Source organism: Rhinoraja longicauda, chromosome 4 (genome assembly GCF_053455715.1).
Source record: "Rhinoraja longicauda isolate Sanriku21f chromosome 4, sRhiLon1.1, whole genome shotgun sequence".
NCBI classification, from domain to species: Eukaryota; Metazoa; Chordata; class Chondrichthyes; order Rajiformes; family Arhynchobatidae; genus Rhinoraja; species Rhinoraja longicauda.
In genome coordinates, this window is record NC_135956.1 from 76,245,417 (window position 1) to 76,259,568 (window position 14,152).

General features: G+C 38.1%; 1 protein-coding gene across 3 annotated transcripts in view; it reads left to right on the forward strand.

Annotated features, from left to right (window-relative positions):
• Positions 1-14,152, forward strand: part of prex2 (phosphatidylinositol-3,4,5-trisphosphate-dependent Rac exchange factor 2) — a 264,841-nt gene that overhangs the window by 60,575 nt on the left and 190,114 nt on the right. For all 3 annotated transcript variants that reach the window (XM_078398119.1, XM_078398117.1, XM_078398118.1), the window contains 2 exons: positions 8,415-8,548; positions 12,144-12,256. In XM_078398119.1, coding sequence (XP_078254245.1) covers positions 8,415-8,548; positions 12,144-12,256 — 247 coding nt within the window. The remainder of the gene's footprint in view (positions 1-8,414; positions 8,549-12,143; positions 12,257-14,152) is intronic.

Genomic DNA, 14,152 nt, shown 5'->3' on the forward strand with positions numbered 1-14,152 from the left:
AACTTATTATTGTGAAAGTATGCTCGTTGTTTTAGATTTCGAACCCTCCCCTCCCCCGGAAAAAAAAAAAGTCCTGATACCATCTACTATATATGGATTACAGGACAGGAGGAGGACATTTGGCACATGTGATCCATGTCAATTCCCAGCAGAACAATCCCATTAGTCCTGTCCCTTCTCTCACATGCCCATCAACTCCTGACCTTCCAGCCTTTACCTTGTCCAGCCATCCTTCTTTAAATCTTATGTCTCTTATATATAATCACTTCCCAGTTTTTCTACATGCCAATGAGACTCAAAAAGAACACAGCGCTCAAATGGGGCTCAACAGAAGTAACGTGACTTCTCAATTTTTGTGCTCTATTCTTTGCCACAAAGGGCAATGTTTCAGTTGCCTTACAAATGTCTTGCTGTATCTGAATGCTGGCATTATTAATGCTGGATTGGAACTGATTGGCAGAGTTGCACTCGTTCTTGAACAAATTCATTCAACATTACGCTGGGATAGTTGTTTTGTTTGCTTTCTGGCTTTGGAGAAGGGTTAAGCAATTAATATTTCAATTTGACACCCAAAACATATTTTACTACAGAATGCCAAAGAAAGTGGAGATGTTCATTCTAGACATGGAACAGGAAATATAGTATTGAACTTTTCAGTATTCTGTTAGGCACAAGGAAATAAAACTTTAATAATTGTGTTAATTACTATTTTTCTTACTATGTGTTAATGTGTTAAACTGGTCACGCGGGGAGATTATGAAAGCACACAGTGTCAGAAAATATAGCGTAGAGATTAATAGTATTTTTTCAAACAGGTTAAGATTTATGGAATACGCATGGCATTTCAATTGGTTGGATAGATGATTTACAGTCATTCTTTCTTTGCTGTCGATTCCTCTGAACAACCGTTACTGCAGACAAACTGAGAAAACAAGTGATGCATATCTGCACCACCTACCTTAAAGTTATCGTTTAGAAGGTAATTATTTAGTTGAGGGAGAAACATAATACAGTGAATATTTTTGTGCCTTGCATCTGCATGGTCAAAACAAAATCTCTCGCTTCTCAGCCAATATCTTTATTTCATTCATGTTGCAGTGGAATAAACTGAGGAAGCTGCAAAAAAGAAAAATTGTGGGAATGTTATTGCACAATATGTTGGTGAAGTTGCACATGCATATAGTGTTCAGTTTTGGTCACCCTGCTATCAGAAAGATGGCATTAAGCTGGAAAAAGTGCAGAGAAGGTACAGGAGGATGTTGCCAGGACTCGAGGGCCTGAGATATAGTGAGAGGTTGGGCAGGCTTGGACTTTAATCCTTGACGGGTAGGAGGCTGAGGGGACTATCTTCTCGATGTGGTTCAAATCATAAGGGAAATAACGCATAACCGAAACTAGTAATTTGTGAAAGGTTTGATGACAATTTGCAATTGTGTTGAATATTCAATCCAAGGTTGTGCAAATGTCACAATCAGAAGTGGAAAAATTATTTGCGACAATACAACTAACATTTTGCTTATATTTAATTTGCATTGTCACAAAAATCAACTTGCAAGAAAAATATCAATGGATATTGAAATGGAACACAAAGCAACTTAATGTTATCACCAATGACAATGAATGGCAGGTTCATTGAACCTTAATGCAACAAAGCAACTTAATGTTATCAACAATGAAATGTTCAGATAAAACCAGCACTATGATTAATGAAGTGACTTTATAGCCAGCATTGTTGGAAGGTCAGGTGTGGAAGAAAATAACTTCTAGCATAAGTTATACATTTATCAAAACCTCAGACCTGCTAAGAAAAGAACACTTATGGTTTACTTTATCGTATAATTTCAAATTAGATCCAGAGCTTGGTCTGGAGCCAAAGTAGGAAAGGAATCGAATTGAAAAACACTTTTGTGTAGCAAAGTTGATTTCAAATGAAATTGTTTCATACATTTTCCACAACCGCTACTATTAAATAAATGATTATTAAAAGCAGCTATAATTTACAGTTTATGAAATGTTATAAAGGTAATTGTGAAAAGACAACAAATAATAAATCATTTTGAGGGAACAAAATTTCTATGAAATTCCTTTTTAGCTGTGTAAAATGTGCAAGGTATATACATATTCCTTCAATATCTCATTGATAAGCTGTTAGCTAAATTGCAGTATTGCACAAATTACATATTTGGTATCCACTGCATTAGGCTGGAATGTATGTCCTGCTTCTGCGTGTGAAATCTATGGCCTCTGTTTCAGCCACTCTCGGGATTTCTGGCCTCGATCTTGACAGCTCCCTATGTTGTTGGCCTTCAGCTTGGCTGTTCCTGGGGTCCCTTGCAGCCATTTCCAGAGTTTCCCATTTGCCAACCTAATCCCAAATTCGCCCTTGTCCACAGCAGATCCCATAACCCAGATCAAATGTGTCCCCTTGTTAGAGCAATTGACTGAAGTGCATCAAGGGATGTATATTTAAAACCCAGGTGACTAATGAAGGTAAACTGCTTATGGACATGATTTAAATATTTAAAAAGAAATATAATTGTTTGTTTAGTTTAAGTTATTTCTCAACAGAAATGAATATGGCAACTAACATTTTATGCACTATCACAATTGACAAAAGTAAATATTACTTTTCTGCCTTGTCCATAACCTAGCCACATTTTTTAGAACTTCGTACTGCAACCTAGGTAGGGTCTGACTGATGAAATGCACAACTTGTTTAAACCCATTTTGCAAAAATGTGGTGTGTGCCTATTTTCCCACTCAGATAAAATTCCTTGGTTCTAATTAAGCCTTTAGTCGGGGAAAAAAAGGATAAGTTTCACGTTAATAAACTTAAAACCATAGACGATGGCACACCAAATATTTGGCCTTTTAACCAATGCAGGCATTTAGATGGAACTAAAGTAATCGCACTACAAAAATATCTTCACAAGTCCATGTTTAACTTTAAATAATTCAATACTTTAATGGAGGTTTAAGAGAATATTTTTGGTTTAATTCACAAAGAGGTCAGTGCTGAAAATAGGGCAGTTGTAAAGTATGTATTTTTATAAGTGTGTGTTTCATTCTAATGCAATTTATGAATCTACCTTAAACCAGTGTTCCCTGTCAGAAAAAGCAATTTCCATCATTAATTTAACCCCATGGTAAGTCCTAATCAAGATTTTTGAGCACTACTGAGAAACATGTGTTCATTGGATAATTTTCTTAGAAGGGGGTGATGATTTTGCATTTCCACCAATTGGTGAATGGTAATGGCTTCAGATATCATGTTAGATGACCCCCCACTATATTGAAGGTCGAGAAATTCAACTTGCTGGTGTTGCAGAAGAGCAAGGGCAGAGAGTTAGTTTTTCTTGCACTCACACTGACAACTTAACACTTGCAAGGTTTAAGCAACAAGCCTCCAGTCTCTTCTCAGCCAATATCTTTATTTCATTAATGCTTTGGCCAAATAAATTGAGGAAGTTGCACTTATCATAAGTGGCAAAAATGTTGTAGCTGTACAAGACATTGGTTAAATTGCATTTGGAGTATTTTGTTCAGTTTGGGTTGTCCTGTTAAAGGAAAGATTTCTTTGGGCCAGAAAGGGTGCAGAGAAGATTTCCAAGGATGTTGTCAGGATTTGAGGGCCTGAGCTAAAGGTTGGGCAGGGTATGACTTTATTCTTCAGCACGCAAGAGACAATAGGGTGATTTTGTAGAGTATATTAGGGAAATAGTCAGATTAATGCAGTCTTTTTCCAAGGACAGGGAATCCAAAACTAGAGGCCATGGGTTTAAGGTGAGAGGGATGGAATTAATAGCAACTTGAGAGGCAACTTTAATATATAGAGGATGATGGGTTTATAAATGAATGAATTAATGAATTGAATGAACAAATACTTTATTGTCACATGTCACACGTCACAGTGAACGTCTTTGCTTACATACCCAAGGAATGCAATTGTCGCCACATAAAGGGCGCTGACAAAGTTACAAAGTATCCGCGCTCAGTCCCCTTGCACTGGGTCCTCCATTGCTCTCCCTCCCCCCTCCCACCCTTCCCCAAGGCCAGGTCTCCATTGTCCTTCCCCCCCCTCCCTCACGGAGGTTCCCCCATGCGGGGAAATGAGCTGCCACCGTAAGTAGTTGAAGCAGGTATAATAACAACATTTCAAGGTATTTGGGGAGGTAGATGGAATGCACGATTTCAGAGGGAGAAAAGGGCCAAACACAAGCAAATGGGACTAACTTACTGTAGATGGGGCATCTTTGACTGTATGGATGAAATGTACTGAAGGGCTTGTTTTTGTGCAGTATGATATGCATTCATGCTGCATCTGACCTTATGATAAGAATATTTACATCGGGCAATAGGTTAGATGGGTGGTTGGCATAAGCTATTTAATATATTATTGAAGTAATACCAGAAAAATGATTACAGTAAACTCTTAACAATGACAAATATATATTGTGATGGCAATTCTGCTTTGGAATAGTTGAGATTCTGTGAGGATATAGTAAAGCAAGTTGACGTGCATAGCAGGAGCTATGTATCACTGGGTCTAGACATGCATACCATTTTAGTGTCGAGGATTGAAGTGTGGAGACATCAACTTGGTTTGAATTAAGCGAGGTGATTTAGTAGGTTCTTTATGAAACGCTGACAGTGGCTCTGCCCTCCGTTCAGTTTGGGCATGAGGTTTTGGATGTTCGGCTGAGAAATTCCTCTGGTAGCTCTGTTTTAGGCTCAGTCTCGTGCTGCTGATATTCCTTGTTTTCTATACTACTCTTCCACTGGCTGCTGTCTGTGGAATGCAAGGTTGTGGAGCATTTTGATGGAGTCTTCACATCTGGTTGGGATTTATTGCTGGGTGTCCCCAGAGTGATGAATGTAACACACTATCATCTGAGAGAGAAATAAATTACCAGAATTTTGCTTTCCTCAAGTGACTCTAATTCAGTTGGATTGATGCTCAGCTGTTGTGGTCGGAGCTGAAATAGATGTGAAGAGCAATAGAAATGGAGAGTAGCCATATTGCCTAAGGCTTGATCCCTCTGGGTATTGCTGGCCACTGTAAATACCTTGCACCGCGGCCTTCCTCAGAAGTAAAGAGTCATTCGTACTTCCAACAAACATGGCATGTGCCATTGTGCAATTCTTCGTATGATTGATAATCAGGTGTACATTTAAGAAGCAGCAGTTCCGTGTTCTTAATTGGGGCCCTCACAGTGGCTGCCTGCATTCACGGGGAACCGGCAAAGCTGGCAAAATACAACCCTTGCGATGCCACCTCAGTGAAATGGGAAAAAGGATGTAACAATTTATTTATGAGCAGAGACGCTGGGCGATCCTAGGCTGTACTGAGCATCAAACTGAGAAATATGGCGACACTTGGCTGGGAACTGAGGCACCCACTGAAGGAGTAACTCGGCACCTTCTGTGGAACTTGATAAATGTTTGAGCAGTCTGCAGTCACCTCTGTAACTGCCCAGCCATACCACTCAACGTCAATAGAGTGTCCCTATAAATAGCAAGGAGAGCTTGTGTGACCTGCTCTTATTTCTACCAAGACTGAGCTTTGATCCATAGCAGTGCAAGTGTTAACGTGTGGTACTGCAAGCAGCGACACCACTAGGTGCATGCTTGATGGGGGGTGAGATAGGGGGATGGGGAGGGAGGAGACGGGGTGGGGGGCTGGGACGGGGTGGGGGGGAGGGGGGGGGAGGGGAGTAAGGAATGCTAATGGGGTTTGCAACTTGAAGTGGCTGATACAAATTTGCCAAAGTGATCCATTCCAAAGTGTTGTTGTGACTGCATTTAAATTTCAGAAAATCAATATTTTGACTGAAACTCTTTAAACAGGAAGTAGACCACATCTTTGAATTCTGAATAAACAGTTCTGATTATTCAGAGTGGGTGCCAACGTCTCAGATCAAGTCCCAAGCTTTTTGTCATGGAATGGATAATATATTTTTTTAATACATCGACATCTGGTTCTGGGTGAATAAGCTGAAATACAAAAGAGAAAAGCTTGAGGATTTTCTTCCAGAAGGAAATGCTTAGCTTGCTGCTTGGCTTTGAGGAAACGGAGGGTTATTTTTGGATTTTAACAAGATCAAAGCTTAGTTGTAGTTCCTGTGTGGGGTAAAATAAAAGGGGAAGGTCGTTACTGAGATCAGCAGAATCAAAAGTCAGATGTTGGAAACCTGAAAAAAAATCCATAATGCTGGAAATGCTCATCAGGTTAGGCAGTATATGTAGCTAGAGAAACAGAATTAATTATTCAGTTCACTGACGTTTCATCTGAACTAACCAATTATTATCTGTATTTATTCAATTCATTGTTTTGCTCCGTGGGTTGAATGTCCGAAGCAGTGATCTGATTTCTCATGCTCACACAGGGTTTCATTGGAGCCACATAAGAGGGCAAAGACGGAGAGGTCAGTGTGGGAGGTGCATAGAGAATTCAAGTGATAGGCAATTGCAAACTCAGGAGGAGTCATTGTAAAGGACTAAATTGAGCTGTTTATTTGAGTATAGAGTTATAGGACATAGAAGCAAAATAGCCCCTTGTGGACCAAAATGGCCCACTGTATCTATGGCTTTCACTGTATCTATCTATATAATCCCATTTACCTACATTATGTTCTTGAAGTATGTCTCCAGAATTGTTCCCAGTTTATGTTTGACTTTCCCAATATAGAGGACGGCACTTCACTGTCCCACCATAAATGGCAATCCGTCTGGTTTTGTATGTTCACCCAATCTTTCATTTAACAGTGTTGTAAGCTTCACACCCACTTTTCACAACTTCCACACACTGCCAGCTATTCAACAATGACAGGCACATCACCTGAAAACTTTGCATCACACTGGGCCTTACAGCGCCAGAGACCCGGGTTTGATCCTGACCACGGGTGCTGTTTGTACGGAGTTTGTAAGTTCTTCCCGTGACTTGCGTGGGTTTTTTCCCCAGGAGCTTTGGTTTCCTCCCACAATCCAAAGACATACAAGTGTGTAGGTTAATTGGCTTGGTTAAATTGTTCCTAGGCTGTGTAGGTAGTGCTGGGATTGATGGTCGTCATGGACTTGGTGGGTCGAAGCGATTGTTTCCGTGCTGTATCTCTAAACTAAACTAAACACTGACAAGAAGGTAGACACAAAATGCTGGAGTAACTCAGCGGGTCAGGCAGCATCTCTGGAGAGAAGGAATGGGTGACGTTTCGGGTCAGACTGAAGAAGGATCTTGACCCCAAACGTCACCCATTCCTTCTCTCCAGAGATACTGCCTGACCCTGAGTTACTCCAGCATTTTGTTTCTGCCTTCGATTTAAACCAGCATCTGCAGTTTTCTTTCCTAAACACTGACAAGAGTTCTTCTCAATGGCAGGAACAGGTGGCACAGGAAAGGGAATCTGTTTTCTTTCCTAAACACTGATAAGAGTTCTTCTCAATGGCAGGAACAGGTGGCACAGGAAAGGAAATCTGTAATTCTTAGCTGGTTTGGACTTCATATCCACATTGGACTTAAGAGCCACCTCTGCTCTTTGAAATGGCATTGAAAGTCATCAGGAGCCAATAGGGATAGATAATAAGTGTTGGTCTTGCTAGTTACAATAGCAACTTCTACTCAGATGATGTCAGGGTGTAATTTAGAAATTACATTGGGGACAAGAGCGCTTTTGAAGCTTGCTTTTTCCCAGTACTCACTTTTATTTTAATATTTGCTGCTTGGTTTGTTTCTCTTCAAGCCTAGCCAGTAAAACTGGTGTGTTAAAAATTAATTATCTCAGTTTGTCAGACCTTTTCTCAGATGCTCCATTGCATGCCAATTTAGAGCAGGTGACTGGGTGATCTTATGCCATTTAAAGACACCACAAGACATTAACATTTAGTAAAAGAGACACCTAGAGTGTAATGTAGTCTTTTATATTCTAACAACCATAAATTAAATAATTATAATTCAGTATTCATAATATTTGGAAGAAACTGGATGAGGGGAAGGAAAATATTTTATTTTCAATCTCTCCAACATTTGTTAATTAAAGGATATGAGTTTTGAGAGTTAATATAGATTAAAGGGTCAGAGTTGGTTTCAGACTGAGATAAAGAAAAATGGAATTATGAATAAACTGCGTGCACATTAAAATTCAATTTTATGCATTTTAAATATGACTTAACTGGCACTGTTAGTTGTCAATTGGCGATTTTGGAAGTGAGAATGATCTGATTGTTCATTGCCTACTTCAGCGAAACAATACAAATATTGTCCTCGGATTATCTTGGCCTTTCATCCATCGTGGCAGAGTGACAAGTGAAGTTCTGTACGAATAATTTGCTAATCGAATTTTAAAAGAAATGAAGTACATTGATTATTTCTTGCTTAGAACTGTCAATAATCAATTTTATTTTGCTTTATATGTTTTCAGGGATCCAACATAACAGATGCATGCACTGAAATACTGATGCAAGGCAATCTACTGAAAATTTCAGCTGGGAATATTCAGGAGCGAATTTTCTTCCTCTTTGATAACTTGCTGGTATACTGTAAAAAGAAGCATAGGTGGGTGATTTCATTGTCACTGTTTATGATTTGGAAATGCTTTGAAGTATATCATGTTCCGTTTGGGGTACATAATTTACGAGTGGCTGTCCTTCACAAGATTTGCTAATCCTAATATAAATTACCAGAGGAAACATTTCTAAATTGTCGAGCACCTCACCAAAAGTTGTCTGAAGTTAAGTTTGAAGAGAAAGAAATATGTGAAGGTGATGGTGGGGAGGGTTGGAGCAGTGTATTTGCTGAATTTGTACAGACGTGCTGGGAATATATTTGGTGTACCACATTATTCAAATTTCACAACAGGTTGAAACTATATAGTATCACATCTCATGATATATCCTGTTCTCACTGTCTGACACAAAAACTTAACAATACCAACCTGCTGTATTTGTTCTCAGTATTTGTTCTTTATCATCATTCATGGTGGGCAGGTTGCCTCTGTTAGAAAGTTATGGCTTATGTCCTGCTTCTAACACCAGACCACAAAATGTTGCACTATTGACGGAGAACAATACAGCCAGAATAGCCAACAATTGCATAAGATTTTAAACCAAGGCTTTGCCTCTCCTCTCGGGAGGTTTCCTCTCATGATTGAAGAACCGTGAGGAATTTTCCCCGGAGTCTTGGCAAATATTTATTCCTTGACAATAGCCTAAAAACACATTATCCAGATATTGAATTTATGGGGTGGGACCAAGCTGGCATAAGTTGGTTATTGAATTGTTTATTGAATTTAAAAGAATATATATTATCTGGGTGTATTGCATTTAGGGACCTGATAAGCTGCTGAAGGAAGAATTTCATTATTCTGTTGTCAGTACATATGACAATTAATCTCGCTTCACTCTTGACTGTCATCCAGCTTTATGAAGGAGTAAATTCAAAAAAAAATTTGTATTCAATGTGAGGCGCTTCTAATGTTTCAAGGTCTTGAAAGGTGCTTTGTAAATATCGTTTTTAAAGTGTTTATTAGATACAGCAGTTTAGCCATAATTACCAGCTGTCACCTTATACAATATTCAACAGAAAAAAGCATAATATCATAATAGTATGTCACAATGTATATTACAGAATAATGAAAGGCTTAAATAGAGTGGATGTGGAAAGGATGTTTCCACTGGTGGGAGAGTCTAGGACCAGGGGTCATAGCCTCAGAATTCATCTGTGGAACTCATTGCCACAGATGGTTGAGGAGGCCAAGTCAGTGGATATTTTTAAGGCAGAGATAGACAATTTCTTGATTAGAACAGATGTCAAAGGTTATGGGGAATAGGCAGGAAAATGGATTTTAGAGGCTGAGATCAGCCATGATTGAATGGCAGAGTAGACTCGATGGGCCGAATGGCCTAATTCTCCTCCTATAACTTGTGAACTTGTGAACAATAGAATGGACTTTATTTAAACATTGACATTGAAATTGACTTGTGTATGCATGGGATGGGAACCTATTTGCTCAAAACCACAATATAATATTTTAATGAAATGGCTAGTTTAAAACATACTGACCGATGCATTGCATTAATTTCCATGCTTGCCTTGTGCTACTTGCCCCTGGTGTCCAGTCCGCAGTTTTAAGTTAAACTTTAGCCCAATATTTCCATTCATGTACAAACTTGTACATTTGAGGGCAGAAAAATGAAGCCGCCTTCATTTTATTACTTTTTCATTATTTCTTCCACCTGCTCCTTGCAGCAACTTTGAATTGCATTACGTTTTTGAACCTGGACTTGTAATTTCATGAGCAGCTAGTAATGCATTGCATATGCTATGCATTTGTTTGAAGTTCAAAGATGGAGAGGCTTAATTTTATATTTCCTGTTCTCTGATCACTTTCATTATTAAAACCACCTCGTTAAGCAAACAGTATTAAAATAGTAGGAATCAGAGTGAAAAGGGTATAATTTTTAGCTTTTGTTTGTGGAGTGAGGACATCACTGGCAATGCTGACAGATATTGATCATTCCTAATAGTTTTGAAGTGAGCAGGCACTTAAGAGTTGAGTTCACGATGATAACATTGGTTTGTTATGCATTCAGATCATGCCCAGATCCTATTTGCCTGCACCATGTTGTCTTCTCCCTTCCCTATAAAGATGCAAGTGGCAAAATGCTCCATGTGATTCATGAGGCTCCTGAAACATTGACATACTTCACATGGGGAGGCGCATTGTTGATCACCTGACACAGGTGTTTAGATTTTAATTTGTCCCCCTTGCAGGCTGTTTAAAGGTTGATCACGTCACATATTTTACAAGTTCTCAGCGTTGCAGTTTTAATCAGGTAAAGTTCCAATGGCAGATGGGGGGAGGATTGGAGCAGATAACAATGGGAACAAAGGGAGAAGAAAACTAACTGTACAGGTGCGTGCGTATGGGAGAAAAACACTCGGGATGAAGTTACCTGAAACATTCTCTGTCCCGCTGAGTTACTCCAGCTTTTTGTGTCTATCTTTGGATTAAACCAGCGTCTGCAGTTCCTTCCTACACATTCCATTTTTTTGCACCAGATTCTGGTATCTGCAGCCTCTTTTGTTTTATTAGATGTACTTTCGGCTATCTTTATTTTGAATTAAAAAAAAATTGTTCATAAGTTCATGGCTTGCGAATTGAAATGTATAGTTTTATTTAGTGTGAGCACATTGTACTCCGCTTTGTACCCATTTTACCACATTATAGAAGAAGAAACGTGTGTCAAATCAAGTTTTTAAAACTCAGATTTATTTAGAGATGAGCAATGTGAGTGTCCTCCATTTCCCCTTCACTTTCTTCCCTACTTCTTTAATATGCTCACTTACTTTCCTCCAATTGTCAAATCTGGAGAAGAGGTTCTGTACTTCATTATTACTGCAGCAAGACATCAGTTGCATTGCTAGCATGAATAGTGATTTTGCGAAAAATTCAATTAAATTGTTGATCCTCCTCTGAAGTTACATAAGAATCCACCAATGTGTAATTCCATAGGAAACTTCTCGAAGAAATCATTTAATGGTTTCCTACATATTATGTCAAACACATATGTGGGAAAGCATCAGGTGATGGGTATAAAGTGCTCTTCCAAATCTTGTCCTAATTTAAATGGGAGGTGCAGTGTCACAGCGATAGAGTTGTTGCCTTACAGCGGCAGAGAGCCAGGTTCAATCCAGACTGTGGGTGCCGTCTCTATGGCGTTTGTACTTTCTCCCTGTGATTGCATCATGCAGCATATGTGAAAGGAGAAACGAGGACCAAGGTGTCATTGAAACTTCACAACCTAAACCATTAGCTTTGTATCTCTGTCAGACCTGATGAATATTCTGGCTTTTTCTATTTTTAAATCAGATTTCTAACATTTGAATGTGTTTGGTTTGTGAAAATTGTGGCATTGCAGCTAATATCCATTTCACATTTACAACTTCATAATCCCAAATCATCAGTTCATTTAAATACTATTCTTGTGCTCAATGAATTCTTATATTGAATACATAATGTGATTATGCCCTTGATAATACAGGAATACATTAACACTCCATAAAACTAAATTTAAACACAATTAGAATGAACTTGAGAAAGGAGGTAAAATGTCGGGTTGGATAAAGGATGCAATACTTAAACTTGCAGGCGTTTAAAGAATACCACACACCCAAAGAAAGTAGCTGATGGACATCGGTATCTTTTTCGTGGCAGAATAAATACAGAGATCATGGAAGTGGAAAATGTTGATGATGGAACAGGTAATTATTTTTTACATTGCTTAACCTATGTTTAAGGATTTCATTTTCTTTTCTGTGTAATGGATTAAAAATGTCACCAAATATAAATGTTACCTTGGAGGGAACATTAATGCAATGAAATTACAATTATTTATGCAGAAAATGAAATATTAATTTCAAATATTCATAAATCAGGTTTTTTTCCCCTCAAAATTCCAGCATCCGTAGTTTCTATATCTCTAGCCTTAAACATTAACTTTGTTTCTCCCTCAGAAAATGTCCTGAATATTTGCAGTTATCCCTGTATTTATTTAAACTGGTCGACAGTTCGCTGCTCTCTCTCTTTCTTTATTAATGGAAGAACTGATGTAAGTTTCCAATCTAAGGGGGCAGCTTTGAATCTAAGGGAAACTTGCAATAAAAACAAACACATTGCTTTGATCCATCTAGTAAAAATGAGTGTTTGGGTCTTGGTCACTCTTTGATGTTATTATTTTCTTTGTGCTGTTATTTTGTTTCTGTTCACTTCGGTGAACTTCCAGTCCCTGAATCAATGTTAGGTTCCTTTGAATGTCCAGTTAGCTGTTAATACTGTAAATACTGAGGCAAAGTAAACGTAGGTTTGTCATTTTAATAGTTTCATTTATTATATTCCCAAAACCAGTTTGCAAAGGGCATGCACTGCTCCTGACTCCCTTAGAACTCCCTCCTCCTGCCATTCTGCCATGCTTCTCCTTTGCTACCTTAACTTGTATTAATGTATACTAATTCAATGACTCAGCCCAAAAATTTGCTTGCAAAATATTTCACTACAAAAATAAAGTAACATGAAAAAAAGAATTTCTCATAGATTAGAAAAATCAAATTGTAATTTCAGGTTTTGTTCAAGCACTAACATTATGCAATTGATCAGAAATATGTTGATTGGGATAAAAAAATACTTTATCATGGAAATAAATAGAGTTCATGCACTTTCATTTACATATTATAATGTATTTCAATTAATTGACATTAACTACTGAACTCACATATTTTCATTCACAACTTTCATTCATTCAGAGATATAACTGACCAGAATCATGATCTTCACCAACTTGGTGGTTGGAACATTATGACTAATACAATGTAAACATTGAATCATGGAAATTATCCTTGTTTGGGTGGGATTTTGAAAACAACGTTGTTATATTTTCAAGGAAATTCTGAGCTTTTACCCACAGGACAATTTTCCTTTGATTAGCATTCTCCTCAAGGATGTGGGGAAGGGAGAGGGGAAAACCAAAATGTTTGTCTGGTTTGCCAGATTTTAGAATTACCCTGCAAACATAGCTAGGCAGGAAAACTCTGGTCATTTTAGAGATTATAAAGTAGTCCCAATCTGATACAATTTGATAGGTTTTGCATTGACCGTAGAGCACCCTGGAAATTAAAAAAACCCCAAGAAGTACTTTAATTCCTTCTCTGTGCAGAAAACAGAATTGTCATAAAAATAGAGAGAGAATTGTAAATAAGTTAAAGAAAAACAGTTTAAAAATCATTGAGGTAATTTTACATAGCATTTGAGCATCTGATATTGTGATATCTAAATAATTTTGTGCACTATGAAAGTAATGGTATTACAATTATAATTATAAATGTTTTTTACATATGCAAGCTCTGGAACAGAGCTTCATCCATTTAAGATTAATACTGGGAAACGTTTGGCCCCTGATACCATTTTAATAAGGTTTGCCTAACACTTTATGTGCTTTTCAAGTTTTCACAAGACAAAAATTTGCAGCTGTCCTGACACTTAGAAGGAAAATATTTCTCAGATAATTGCTCAGCTTGATATTTTCCACTTTGCTCGTGAGGATTCTTGATTAGTCATTTAGTTTAGTTTAGAGATACAGTGTGGGAAGAGGCCCTTCGGCCCAC